The following is a 14,985-nucleotide window of genomic DNA, read 5'->3' as shown; positions in this document are numbered from 1 at the left end:
ACAAGGTCTAGATAAGATTTTTAAGCAAATTCCTTATTTGTGGTGAAAATAGTCTAGAGTTGCATTGCAGCACGTGATGCGTAAAAAGCTGTTGATGTGGCAGAACTTCCTCCTGGGCTTCCTAGAAATGTGGTGTGCTGCTGCAGTTAACTGCAGCCTGACCACCCACGGGTATGTAGGTGTGTATTGCCATCCCAGATGAACAGCTAACAATTCAGAGAAGGCAAGTCATTATGCGTAGCAGCGGTTCCCCCACATCTCCTAAATGAAATTAAAGATGATACCAGAGGTACTGAAAGAGTAAAAGGAAGCAGTAGCACATTCTTCCCGTGGTGTTGAATACCCAAGAAAAGCCAATTGTTATATGCCACCCGTAGCATAACTAGCCTTAAAAATTCTAGAGATAAAATAACTTTTCTTCACTTTTTCAAGTTAAGCTAGGAAACATAAGGCCAGGCTGCTTTTGCTGCTTTCACTTGAAAGGCAGCTCTTTTATATTATCAGATTTTTTCTTATCATTATGTACATACCATTAACATGTTTGAGTATATAAGCTCATTTAATTGCAATGCAGGTTTTAATTTTTATGTTATTTTCAATAGTACATTGTTCACAATAAATGTTGCTTGCCGTTGACAAAATACATCAGTTTAAGATGACTTCTAGATGAAGTAAGCCAATGTTAATATGTGGTCTGGTGCTTGAATTTCCTTCCATATTTTGTGAAGCTAGATGATTGCATGGAAAGCCTTAGTAACATCTTCTCAGAAGTGTAGTAGAATAGCTTGAAAAAAATTTAGCTTTACACTTCATCTGCATAATTTTTTATACTCTTTTTAGTAGTAGTTGGCCATAAGAGGTAACTGTTGGTGATATCTAGTGCTCTTGGTTTTGTTACTTCATATTAATAGGAACAAGGGGTAGTTTTGCGCTTTCTATCGCAGCATTGTGCTGTGATGAAGAACCTGGTATGATTGGTAAATGGTATGACCCCAACCACATTAATCTGGTACTTGTACTTCAAGGGATAAGGGATATCCTTATTAAAAGATAAAAATATCCTTTGAAATTATTGTTGACAAATAGATATTGGCTATGGTAGGTAATTAGGTGATCTGTCACTAATTGGAAAGCATCATGATGTAACGCAGAGCTACAACATAGCATGACTATGTTTAAAGCAGAGGGGAAAAAGGATATTGATTGGATAGAAACTGATTAAGAAGCCGTCTTGGAATTGGTTGTTTCGGCCATCCTTGTCCTATCATGAAAGGAGGAGAGTTCAGTACTACAATTAAATCCCTCCCCTTTCTTTATGGAAACTCAACTGTAGGCATTTCAGCATTAGCCTAAACAATGGTTTTGAATATGTTAAGCCTCTAACAATTAGGGAGCAGTTTGGGGCATTGAATAATGTGGAATGATGCAATTGAACCTGACAGCTTCAACAGTCAGCCTACTCATGGGACCCGAAAGTTGTTCACACTTGGTTTCATCTCTCATCACACGCTGAGTATTAAAACCTTACTGGTGTGGAGCTGAGACAGAAATGAGGCCTGTTATCAGAAAATATTTTGTAGCATTTGAAATTTGAGTACATGTCCTGTTATGAATGCAAATAGTTTCAACTTGAGAAACTTCACAGTCATACTGTTACAGTAAAATACCATTTTGGAGTGATGCTAACAAATATGAAACTATTTTAAATATTTCAGAGGATTTTTATATGTACAAGTTAAATTTAGTGAACTTGCAAGTCTAGTTCTTTAATTAGAAGAATATACTTTAACTTTCTTGCTGTAGAGGAAGCATTCTTAAGCATCAATCAAATATCAATCATTTATTCTTATTGCACTCAGGCATTCTGTGAATTACAGTGTATCTTCCTTCTGTGCTGCTCTGCTGCTTATTGCTTTACTGATTTATTGAACATGCCATAAATGAAAGCAGTGTATTATATATCTCTAGATGGGCTTAAATCCTTCTGCTGAAATCTTTTCAGGAAAATTTGCTACCTTTTCAAAATACTTAGCAGTCTCTTAATTTTATTAGTTCATACATTTTGAGCATCTATTATGTCGACTGTTTAAATAGAAACAGTTGAAATAAAGAACACTACAGCTTTAAAAGTTCTGTATTTTAGAACATGTTTCAGTCCTGTGACCTTAATATGTATTGACAGGATGATTGCGCATTTTTAATAAATGCTTGCTACAGCTTGTTTCAGCTGTGAGTGAAACGTGAAGCTCCTATTTCACCTTTAAATAATGTAGGGCTCCTCCACCTCCTCTGCTTTCCTGTCAGATGAAGTCGTCACATACATAATAAAGCTTCGCAAATCGTTATTCTTGTCATTTTACATTGCCATTTAAAAAAAAGTGTTTTAGAAGTTTTTTTCTATACCTCCAGCTTACTTGAACGCTTTTATTAATGTGACTTTTTCCTTTGAGAGTTGCAGGGGATACATGATGGCACTAGAATTTTTGTAGTTCCAACTTGTTGTAGGACACCTTTACTATTATTTTAAAGTATAAACAGGATTTAAGTTTAGGGTGAACCACCACTTGTGAAAAAACTCAAGTTCCTAGATATTGCTTAAATCATGCTAAGTCTTTTGATCTGTTATATCAACCCACTTAGCAAACATTGTTTAATTCCTTTGATGTCTTTTGTTTTGTGATGTGATGGTTACTCAACAGACTTTAGCAACTCCTTTCAAGATACTTAGATACTTTTAAAAAGTTCTTAAAGCTATTTGGGCATGTTTCAGTCAAATAAACATGTATTATCCTTGCTGATTGTAGCTGCCCTGCCATCATAAATGAATGCATAGTTGCTATTGCACAGTTCTAAAGCAGCCTTACAGTGAATTACACAGAGTGAGAGTAAGTATAGCAGCTTCTCTGTAAAACGTGAGCAGTATGCTTCCTAGAATTAAGAGAAATCTTTTATAGAAATATTCTAAAACTAAAAAGAAAGAAGACATGTTGTTTGTAATTTAAAAAAAGGCACAGACTATGTTAATAGAATTCATAACCTCAACCAGTTTATTTAAATAAAGAATATATATTTTTATTTTGCTAGTCTTGCCTCTTAGATATGGAAGCAAATAATGGTTGAATCTTGTAATATCCCGTTCTGTAAGGTTTCTTCAGTGAAAGGATTTGTCAAAAAATGACATTGTTTTTGAACTTTGGAGTTTTTTGAGAGGAAAACAGATGAAGGTTGCTAGTGCACTGTAATAGTTGAATTGGAATCACACTATAGGCGTATATTAAGGAAAACAGGAGGAGCTGTGCAGTATTTCTGCCTTCATCAGTAAGTGTCACAGTACTAATACGTGCTGTATTTATGAAAGCTGTTATGCCTGGGTAGGTGGAAATGCCTGCATTGTTTTTAAGACTTAGAACTAATTCAGATTAATTCTACTAAAGACATGCAATTCTTTAAAAACAAAAACAAAACCCAGACAGATTTAAAGTGAAACTGTGGTTCCACGTCTAGAAATCTTGCACATACCTTTAAACTGAAAAGTGAAAAAAGCTTGGTCATTGTAAGTAATTACTTGTGGCTTTTCCTAACTTTGTGACAGTAGAAGAATGTAAGTATCAGGCACAGTTTCTCACCAGTATATAGCAAGTAAAGCATCATTGAAAACAGTTATGTGAATTCATAAAAGTCCATTCATCAAGTTTAATATGTTGGCCGAAAGCCAGAACTTAATGGTAGTGTGTGATTCTTTCCAGAGACATAGTTTATACTCTGTAATATTTTGCTGTAATAACCAGTATGTTTCCCTCGTCTCTTGTGTGCAGTTATACATGTCAAAATGTCCCACAAATTGAGTTCCTTACTGTTCACCTTCTTTTTTCAAAAAAAGTTTACTTTGTAAAAGGTTGTTTACGTTTTCTTAAAAGATTAATTTTAAAACTAGTGATCACACAAGGTGGTGTATCTTTGAATTTTTTCTGCACCTTCCCCCACCTCCCCCGTATTGCAATCTTTTCTTTGTTCTGAAATAAACTTTTATCAGGTAGGAAAATGCCTTTCTAATAAGCAGCCGTGCCCTTTTTTTTCTTTGATTCTCTGTCTCTGCAACTCAGCGTTTGACACAAATCTTTTCTTCGAAAGGGAAAAGGCGTGAGCAGCCAAGGAAGAAGGTATTTTTATTGCGTTGGATTATGCAAGATTTTGGCCAGCCTCCTTAGCTTCATCTGTTTAAGGGTTCATTTTCGCTTGTTTGGCACAAGTCCCAGCAGAGACCTTCAGAATTGTGGTTAGCAACATGAATGAACACAAACTTTGGGAGCTCTTCAATAAGTCGAGCTGGCTAGCTGCCAAAAATACAGTTCCTTATATGGGGTCAGGGCAAAGCTGTGATTCGGCGAGCCCCCCATTGTATAGAAAACATACTTGTAATGGCTGTTTGCATGCTTTAAAATAAAAACAAAACAAAACAAAAAAACACCAGGCTTCCGAGTCTATCAAAATAGGAAGTAACAAAATAGTGTGCAGGTTTTACTAATGACAGAGGCGAGCAAAGGAAATATGGCTCTGTGTAGTTAAACTATAGAGCTGAAAGTTGGACCTTTTGACCTCCACAGCCGGCTTGTGATGTAAGGAACCCAAGCATTTGTGAGACATCTGTTGTCTACCTGCCCTTATTTTGTAAATGGTTTAATAAGATTAAATAATTAGTAGGATAACCACATGGTCACCATGCTACTAAGTCCTACCATTGAGTGCATACTTCAGGACTGCAAGAAGATCTGCCCATCCTGCTACATGGTGGTTGTTTTAAAATGCAGTTTAGGTATTTTTAATATTTGCTGCAGTAATTTTTTTATTAGAAGTTTTTTTTTATTAACAGATCTGGCCAGTGACAAGTAAAACACACTTTAAAACCTGATATATTTTAAAAGTGCTGCAATTGTATTTCTGTAGTCACAAATGGAAAATAATATTTTTCTTTTAAATACATTCAGTTTTTAAAAAACGTTCACCTTAAAAAATTAATAATTGTGCTTTAGGAAGGCTTCTTTAAAATATATTTAGCATTTCTCCTCTTTTTTAAAAACAGGATTCAAGTTTTAATTGGTTTCTTTCAGGCAAACACCCTACCTGGATCTTCTCTCAGTCTGCCTCCATCCCACATGTATGGCAATAGGCTGAACGCAAATTCAGCTATGGCAGCACTTATAGCTCAGTCTGAAAACAGCCAAGCAGGTAAGCTTCCCGCTGCTGGTGACAAAGGTGCAATTTGTACTTTACAGACTTTAGTATTTTTAAAAAAAGTGTTAAATTTTATTTTGAACTCTGCTCAACATTTGGTTATTAAATGTCTGTATAAAGTTTTTACGTGTTGGAAGTAAATTCTCAGTTGTCCTGCAGAACAGCGCAGGTTTTTTTTTTTTTTGGTGTCTGAAATGTAAATGTTTAAGGAGAGCCATCAGCAGGCAGGAATGCAACAATGTCTCCTGTGACTTCTGTGATTGATGTGTTCAGTTCGGAGCTCTTTGCAACGAGAGTAACACAGCTCTGGGTTTTGTCGTGAATAGTTTAAACCTTTATTTGCATAATTCATGAAATTGCATTACATACAACTTTGTGTGAAAGAGATCCCGTTAGAGAACTTCTGCAGCATTTAATAATCTTGTGAATATTTACCGATTGGCGTTTTGTACTGTTCGCTCTCCTCTACAGTTTTAATGAGCGCTGGCTTTGCTTTGTTTCATTCCCTCAGTAAGGATTTGTTGACATGTCGTAGTAGTCATGCCTGTTTGGGGGAAGGGAATGAGTTTAGCAGTTTACCAAGAATGGATCAGTCATGTCTTTGCCCTCTGAGAGGTCGGAGGTCGCTTGACTCAGAATAGGGGGAGGGCAACCTTGAAGGGGGCAGATAGGGTTATTTTATTGAGAGGCCATAGGGAAAATAACCCTTTTGAGTCCTTCCAAGCAAAACGTTTTCGTATATTTAATGAGGCCTTTTTTGTTTGTTTTACTACCTTTTTAGCAAGGGACTTTCCTATGCTTCTGCTTATAAATAGGAATTAGTGAATTATACGCTTTCATAAAGTTTTCAGTAAATTTGCAGAATAGTGTGGGCTTGTTAGATGGCAGCAGTAAGTTTAATATGTTATATATTTTATGAGTTGTTTTGGGATGCAAAGTGTTAAAAAAATACAGAGCATCAGGATTTGCTGTGATAAGCATACAGATTAGCTGTCCACAGCTGTGATTCATTACTTTCACCGTAGAAATTAAAAGTGGCTGAGGGGAGGGTACTGCAAATGCAAACCACGCTTCTGTGCTGTAAAACTGAAAGGAATGAAAGAAGTGAACATAATCCACGGCCTGGTACAGCCTCAGAAATGTGTAAGGACAACACCTTACATGCTACAGTTCAGCAATCTTAAACTAGTTACGTGTTCACTCTTCAGCAGTAACTACAGATAGAAGTTGAGATTTAAGGTGTTTTTAAAATATCTACATCAGCTTTAAAGCTCTTATCTAAGAAGAGTCGATTTATCAGCTGTGAAATATTTACACTGCAGATCAAGATCTCGGAGATAATAGCCGCAGCCTTGTTGGCAGAGGAGGTTCACCCAGAGGAAGTCTCTCACCACGGTAAGCGTTATTTACATTGGAGAGTGCAGGCAAAGGAAATGTTTTAGGATTTGGAAACTTCACTGTCTTTTTACTAGTAATACATAAGTGTTTTAAAAGCCTCTGTGTGTGTGTATATATATACACAGACACGTATACATTCATTTGTTTTTATATAGCTATATCCATCTTAAAAAAACCCTAATATGTCCAGATAGCTAATAATGTGCTGAAATTTATATCAACTGAAATTAGGTTTACAAATGAAGGACTTTACTTAAGAAATGGAGGCTTGCTTTAGAGGAATTTATCTATCGTTTAATCCACATATACTACTTGTCTTCTCAGATTTGTTACCATAATCAAATTTTCAGTTGTATTTGCAAAAATTCCAAAATCCCATAGGCTTGAAGACTACAGTGATCTCAGGATTAAGATGGTCCGAGAAGTTAAATATCAGTAAAAATGTAAAATAAAAATATTAAAAAAAAAAAAAATTCTTCCCTTTCCCTCACCACTTCAAAATATGCAAAAATTCTCTGTGGAAAAAAAAGGTTGTTTTTTTTTTTTTGTTGTTCTGTTGCAATTCACCTCTACAACAGAAGTTTGACATAAAAATTCTGCTGAAATTGTATAACATTGTTTTGTTGTAAAATACTTGCTGTTAAAATTTCGGTATTGTATTTTAAATACTTCAGTAATATTTTCAGTGTATTTTAAGTGAATCTTTGTTTTTTAAGGGCATTATTTGCCATACCAGATCCCGTATGAATTAGATTTTGTAGTTATTACTGCATATTTTTACTTAGGGACTAACCGTGGGGATTTTATCTTAAAGCATTTTAGAGTAGCTAAAAAATGGTAGTTACACAGATGCAGTGTTGTAACAATGAATTTGATTGTTACAGTATGTGTTTATTGCAGTAATTTATAAGAAATATCTCAAATTAGATAATTTAATGTACATGCCTGGTGTTGTTGATCTTGTATTATATTCCTTAATTAATGAAAAGATTTCTTGTCGAATCGGGTGAGAATATCCATTATAATACTTAGGTGGTATTACCTAGTCATGAACTGGCTTTTAAGCTTTCCAGTATGTGTTGCTTCTAAAACAATAAATAAAGAATTTACAAATCAGTTTAGACTGTGTTCTCAGTATAAATACATGTATTTACATTGGCATATAAATCTTTGTAAAAGTAAGGAAACGCGTCTGTATATATGCAGAGAAGTAAGTTAAGGAATTTTGCAAAGGGAAATGCTCAACCATTAGGAAATTCCAGAACTTCTGATTGTATATTAAGTAGTCTTCTTATTTATGTATGTTGTGGTAATTACAAAGTTTAATGCCTTCTTAGTTAATATGCTAAAGCCTGGTCTTTGTACAATTTGCAGTGAGTCGTAGTTGTGTCTGTCTTTAGGTAGAATATTTGGGAAGCTGAACTGCTTAAATACGATGCTTCTACAAGAGTGTATGTTCAGAGAATGTATAGCTTAGCACTTACAATATGGTCAAATTTCAGCTGGTTTTGATGGTGATGGCAAAGGAGAACTGTATGATGCAAAGGCCACCCCAGTTCACAGTGCAGAGCTTCGATCAGCATGTGGAAGCTGTATCACTTTGCAAAGAGCAGATAGCTTTTGCTTGGCAGGAGAGTTGTTCAAAAACAAGCTAAAAAGGTGGGGAGGGGAGGAGAAGGGGAAGAAATTACCGCTGTAGTTCCAAAATTGAAAGATGGGAAAACTTAATCTGAAATACCTAGCATGGAAAAAAATTAGAAAACTTACCCATTCAATTAAGTTCAGTAGTCAGCAAATTTCACCCCTGGTTTATGCGATAAGAAAGACGACACGTATGATGTTTCTGAAGTGTGTAGGGAACTCCTCACCTTCCCCAGTTAAATAAGTAAGTAACTCTGATGACTTAAAATATGGTTTATAGTGAATAAAAAGCTAACTTCAAGAATCTGTCATCTGAAAACTTTTCAACTCTGAATGTTACTTGCTTTATCTATTAAAATTATCTTTCTGCAAGTTCTGACTCTCTTCCCTTTGAAGCTTATGAGATTCACAAATAGCACACTTCTCCATAAGAACCATGTGATTTTCAAATAGTTGCTTAAAATAAAAACACTTGCAGAAACAATTTTTTGCTGTTGATGACACAGCTGATTGCAGCCCTTCAGAGAAGACGTACGTGACTCATGAGCTGTATAGTAATTTCAAAATCATATTGTTATGTCTTTGTACTCCTATATAACCACAGTGTTTGATGTTTAAGCTGTGTTACATTTAAAATTTTAATATATATTAGAAATATAAATATACCTAGTATATGTGAGCTGTTTCCGTTTTGCAAAGGAATTGCTGCTTTTCCCAAGGTAGCACTTTAACTTTTTTTGCCCCTTACTTAAGCTTAGATTTAAAAATGTGTTCTGTAGTACCTACATGGAAGTATGTGTGTATGCCTATATCTAAATGCTGTTTTGTTTACAATTCATACTATAAGAGTATAACTAACTGTATCCCAAACTTAAACAAAAAATAGTTGTGAAAGTAAGCAAGACAGGACACATGAAACAAGGGATTCCCATTCAGTGACAGCATTGGACGGTCTCATACAGCACAGTTATAACCCTGTTGGAAATTATGATCAAATACTATTTGGAATGAAGCTTCAACCTTAGGATGCAGGTACTGTATCCTGTCTAGTGGATGAGGTAGGGGTTCAGCTGGAAGAGGATGGATTGACTAACATTGCAATACAGGGAAATCTAGATTTTTTTTTTTTTTTTTTTTTTTTTCTGTACAGGCTTCCATTGAAGGATTGCAGAGGTGATGCAGTCATGTGTTGCTTTGTTTCTACCATTGTGAAATTGATAGCAAACAGTCCTAAGCCCAACAAGAATCTTGTTGGTGATTTATAATTCAAATGGCACAATTTGTTAAGAGCAGTATTATGCGCCCTTCAAAAGCATGCATACAGAGAAAGAAGTTGCTAGGGGGGTTGTATGGTGGTTTTCTGTATTTGTTTTCTGGGGTTTTTGTGGGTTTTTTTGTTTGTTTGTTTGTTGTTTTTTTTTCTTTTAAAGTGCGTTGTTGGTGTGTAGTACATCTGTTCAGAATGTTTCTGCATAAACCTTCCTTATCACTTCAGCACATCGTGTAAACAACTAGTTTTAAGGCTGGTTTTGCCATGTCTATGCTGAACTGTTAAATGCTGTTGAGTTGTCATCTCTTGTCAAAAAACACTACCTTGGTTACCCATTCATCAGGGCTTTTTGTTTTAACAAGTGTTTTTCTTCTTTCATCCTGTATGCAAAAGAGGAATTATTTATAAATACTTAGAGAGCTCTTAAGTCACCTACTTAAAACCTTTTCTTGTAAAAATTACTTTGCTCTGGTGCCTATAAAATTTTTGACAGTCATTAGGTAGCTAATGTGCTGTGACCACTGTGTATTACGCTAATAATAATTAACACACTGATTTCCTGAGCCCTGTGTGTTGTCCTGTACTGGGACTATGGTGGTCCTGTTGGTAAGTTTGCACTACGTGTAGAACAGTATGGCTGTGATCCTGTGATGGCACCACTTAATATATAAGAATCTGAATCTGAGCTCACTGGAGCTGATTTAAAACAAACAAACAAACAAAAATGCCAACCAGCTATTAGTGGGCTCTGGTGTTGGTCTTGTATGAGGAATAGGACTGTGCATACATGAGGCCAGAGTTCTGAGTCAGAAATACACTGAGCATCTAGATTCGCTCACAGGTTAAATTTTGCCCCATCCAGTGGAAAAGCAGCCTGCTCATAGGAGCTGAGGGGTACCCATCTTTCTTTGTGGCTATGTGCTGAATATTTAATTTTCTCCCGAATGAGACAAGAAGTGTGGCAAAGGGATTATTCTTTGAACTATGTGTGATCATGAGTGAAAAAAGAAGTATATTAAGTGTGCACAGGACAGGCAGAGGATAACTTTAACTTTCAGTGTGTCCCTTCTGAAATAATATTTTCACCTAGTCCCTCAAAAAATCTGGTTTTATGGTTCTTTTTAGAACTAGTTAGGCAGTAGAATTATATATGGCCTTTCTATGTGGAAGTATCATTACTGTGCTGATTTTAATAAATTGTTTTTATTTTCCCTGTTTTATCTGGGAAAGGTTTGAAGATTTTTTTTTTTAAGACAGGTGCTCTATGTATCCATATATAATTGTTTCCTGCTGTAGACATGTATGTTGTATGATTTAATACAATGCTGTTTGTCAGTTAGATATTATATTAGACTATATGCAAGAATAGGTTATGTGCTTTCTCAGTATAAATTCTCACACTGTGAAATACTACATCTTTCTTTTATTAAAGCCTTGGCAGTGAGAACCAGGAGTTCTTAGTGATTTTGATGTATTAACTTAGTCTAGGAAGTGTAAGGTATGCAGGTGCAAAGGGCTGATACAATGTAAGAAACTTCAACAGCCTTTTACTAATACATTTCCTTTCATCTGTTCTTTAAACAATAAATTGTAATATTTTCAACAGATCCCCTGTAAGCAGCTTGCAGATTCGCTATGATCAATCGGGGAACAGTTGTGGGGAAAATTTGCCCCCAGTAGCAGCCAGCATAGAACAGCTTCTGGAGCGGCAGTGGAGTGAAGGACAACAGTTTTTGTTAGAGCAAGGCACCCCTAGCGACAGTAAGTACTCACATTCTGTTTGTTACTGCTTTTGTTAACTGTGTTATTCAGAACTGCCATTCTGTTCTTGTCCAAGAATTTAAAAAACCTTGTTTTCTGCTGTAAAAAGAAATATAACTGTAGTGTATAATTGTAACGTAGTTCTTAATGCAGCACATGGCTTCAGTAGATAACAAAATAGTTCTCTATAATTATCTGCATTTTTATGGATGGGGAAATTGTGTCATGCAAGGGGAAGTGACTTGCAGATCCAGCTGGTTGGTTGCAGAGTTTGGAAGTGAATTCTGGACTCTTAGATCCACTACTGTAAATAGTATAGCACAGTTCCCCAGTTTGCTTTCTATTGTGTGATATAAATTGGCAAAATAATTTTTTTTCTTTTTCATTTTTTTAATTCTAAACTGTCTGCTTCTGTTGCTGTTTTAAAAAAAACAATTTAGAAATGTTAGGCAGGTGTCCTACTGGGCTGTCATGTCTTTATTATGTTCTGCATTTCTTGTGAAATTCTCAAAGAACAAATCATTATTTTCCCAAGTTATGTTTAATAGAGTAGAATAGTCCAAAAATTAATACATTAAAAGTGTAAGTGATGAATAGATCACTTGAATCTCCATATTCAACAATAAATCAATATCAAAGACAATGATTGAATACATTATTATTTTTTTTTTACTATCAGGCTAGAGTTTGTTTTATATTTTATTGAACATATTATTCTTCCCATTGGTAGCGTAAAGTAGTATCTAGTTGGTATTTTTATGAATGGTATCCTGACAAAAATGCTAATTGTGAGGAAATTCATGCAGGGATAATCCTTTAAACATGATAGCTGGAGGACAGGTTTAGCTAAGTCTTATTGCATCTCATTTGGGCTCACTGAGGGTTCCTTTGTATGTTCTTGAAGAGGAGGGATAAAAGCTAAATCCTTGGGAAATGACCAGATGTGCCTATACCAGTAGACTTATGTCTGTAGTAGGCCCAGAGGTCATGTTAAACAAATACAATTTAGAATTAAAAAAAAAAAAAATGGCTATCCCTGTGGCTTTACAGTCACACTCCAGTACTAGTTGGGAAATCCAAGTTCTGAAACCAAGTCAGATTTTGAGAAAACTCTGCTTGGTAAAAATCAGGTTAGCGTGGAAGATGATGCCCTTTTTGTGCAGGAGCAGGGGCGGGGAGTGCGGTGCTCGCACAGTGCTCCCTGCTGGGTGATCTGTAGATCGCCGCTCACAGCAAGGGAGAGCTCCCGCTCCCAGCGCCGTGTGTCATGGCAGCTGCGCCCTTGGGTGGCATTTTTGTCATTGTTTCTCTAAGTTCGTGATTCGCTGTCCAGGGCATTAAAGCAGAAGAACTCCCTTGTCACAAGCTTGCTAGTTTTTACATAAATGTTGTTGGTTGGCTGTATTGTTAATTGAATGCATATTTGTCAAACTTCTTCTGTTTTGATAATGTTTAAAATTCATAATACTGCAGCTGAAATAGATTTTTTTTTCTTTCTTTCTTTCTTTTTTTCCCCAACTATGCATTAACTGGTGCTACTAAAACAATACTATTCTTATATTCTGGTTTGGGGATAAGTTATCATGTACTGCTGTTTGCTTAAAATGAATGTCAGCCCTAATGACATGACTTTATCTCTATTTAAGCCAGGGTGTAGATATATTGCAAATTTACTATCACATGCTACATACTTTTTTCTGCACTTCAAATTACACAAAATTGATTCTAAACCTTTCCACTTCAAGTCAAATTTCTGTAATGTATCTCTCAGTAATAACTTTATTCCTATGTTCACATTTGACTTAATGCTAGTCTTAAATTGTAATACAGAAATTAAAAAAAAATGAAGGTGTTTTGTATTCTTTTAATGTGGTTGTGAAAGATAACATCTGCATTTTTGCCTTAGTTTTAGGAATGCTTAAATCATTACACCAACTTCAGGTTGAAAATAGGCGGTTAGAAGAACAGATAAAGAATCTGACCGCTAAGAAGGAGCGGCTTCAGCTACTCAATGCACAGCTTTCGGTGCCCTTTCCAACAATAACTTCAAATCCTAGTCCTTCCCATCAAGTACATGCCTTTCCAGTGCAAGCAGGTAAGTAGAGCATTAAAGTGTCGAAGTAATTTGAACATTTGTTTATTTATATGAAATATCTATTTCATCCACGTATGCCATTGATGGGAGATGCATGTACATGTAAGATGAATACAGGCATAAGTATTTGCTGGTGTATTTAAATGTCTAAAAGTCAATTGGAAGACTTATACAAACCATTACTACTTGTTTCAGTGCAGTTTCTTTTTTACTTCACTGTGGAGCACATGTGTTTGAATCTATTGATTCACCAATTATTTAGTTAATATTTTACTCTTCAGCTATGATTTTAATGTTGACTTTATATTTTCTATATTTACCTTTGACATTATTTTGAAATAATTATTCTGAATCTTGTTACATGTTACAGAAATTTAACCACTGTGTGTTTTTTGAAATAATTACTTTAGCACCTAGCACCGATTCCTTGAACAGCAGTAAAAGCCCTCATCTGGGAAACAGTTTTTTACCGGACAATTCTCTTCCTGTATTAAATCAGGTAATTTTTATTTGTTTCTTCTAAACTTAAACTTGTTACAAGTTAACTCATCATAGTCCTTGCATTGTGCTGTTAGGTGGAATCTTATGCAGCTGAGGGGGTTTTGTTGTTTGTTTTTACACCAGGAGATAACCTCCAGCGGACAAAGCACCAGCAGTTCATCAGCTCTTTCCACTCCACCACCTGCTGGGCAGAGTCCAGCTCAGCAAGGCTCAGGAGTCACAGGAGTTCAACAGGTCAATGGTGTGACAGTGGGGGCACTAGCTAGTGGTATGCAGACTGTAACCTCCACCATTCCTGCAGTGCCTGGTGTGGGTGGAATAATTGGAGCACTGCCAGCCAGCCAGCTGGCAATCAATGGAATTGTAGGGGCTTTAAATGGGGTAATTCAGACCCCGGCGACAATATCGCAGAACCCTTCTCCTCTCACTCATGCGACTGTGCCACCCAATGCAACGCATCCTCTGCCAACCAGCTTAAATAACAGGTAAGAATTTGCTGATTTTTGTTTTCCCTGATAGTGCCTGCTGTGCTTCAGTTTAGCTGTATTTTTTTAACTCTCTCATTCAAAAGGTACAGTTTTTCCTTAGGCTGTAGTTGTCAAACTAGGCTCTGCTCCTGATCTGTGAATGAAAGTCAGAAGGGATTTAATGGAAGCCCGAATAGTTGAATTCAAACAGAAGAGATGTTTTCTGTTTAGCTTTTGGGAATCCTAGTGTCCGTTTGTTCCTGTTTTTTAATCAAGTCACATTCCCAAACAAATGTAATTATGTAAATGTGCTTCAGCTCTTTTTAGTTCAGAAAACAATATTATTTGTCCTACCGATTGTTCTTCCGTGATTAAAGTAGCACTGGAAAAGCTACCATTTGTTGCAGTAGGGAGGGGGAGGCGGAGAAGGAGAACAGTATATGGTCGTGTAATTAAAGATGTCATAGGCATAACTAACCAGAGTAGTAGTGATACAGTTGCATGGTGGTTTGAGTTCTCTGCATCTGTGACTCCAAAGATAACAATTTTTTTTTTTAAGTGATGTTCCGAAGGATTTTTTTAAATGCATATAAAGATCAATGTTTGAGTATTTGTAACAG

The 14,985-nt window shown here is 35.9% G+C and overlaps 1 protein-coding gene across 5 annotated transcripts in view; it reads left to right on the top strand.

The window, feature by feature from the left end:
• The window catches only part of MLLT10 (MLLT10 histone lysine methyltransferase DOT1L cofactor), a 129,400-nt gene that overhangs the window by 105,044 nt on the left and 9,371 nt on the right, over positions 1–14,985 (top strand). For 4 of the 5 annotated variants that reach the window (XM_086742179.1, XM_086742178.1, XM_086742177.1 and 1 more), the window contains 6 exons: positions 5,109–5,226; positions 6,555–6,627; positions 11,148–11,302; positions 13,209–13,397; positions 13,808–13,896; positions 14,022–14,383. In XM_086742179.1, coding sequence (XP_086598305.1) covers positions 5,109–5,226; positions 6,555–6,627; positions 11,148–11,302; positions 13,209–13,397; positions 13,808–13,896; positions 14,022–14,383 — 986 coding nt within the window. Of the gene's footprint in view, positions 1–5,108; positions 5,227–6,554; positions 6,628–11,147; positions 11,303–13,208; positions 13,398–13,807; positions 13,897–14,021; positions 14,384–14,985 lie in introns of those variants that run through there. The other variant, XM_086742181.1, reaches the window with a different exon arrangement.

Source organism: Chlamydotis macqueenii, chromosome 2 (genome assembly GCF_036417535.1).
Source record: "Chlamydotis macqueenii isolate bChlMac1 chromosome 2, bChlMac1.mat, whole genome shotgun sequence".
Lineage (NCBI taxonomy): Eukaryota > Metazoa > Chordata > Aves > Otidiformes > Otididae > Chlamydotis > Chlamydotis macqueenii.
The sequence above is the reverse complement of the archived record's forward strand: the minus strand, read 5'-3'. Positions and strand labels throughout refer to the sequence as shown.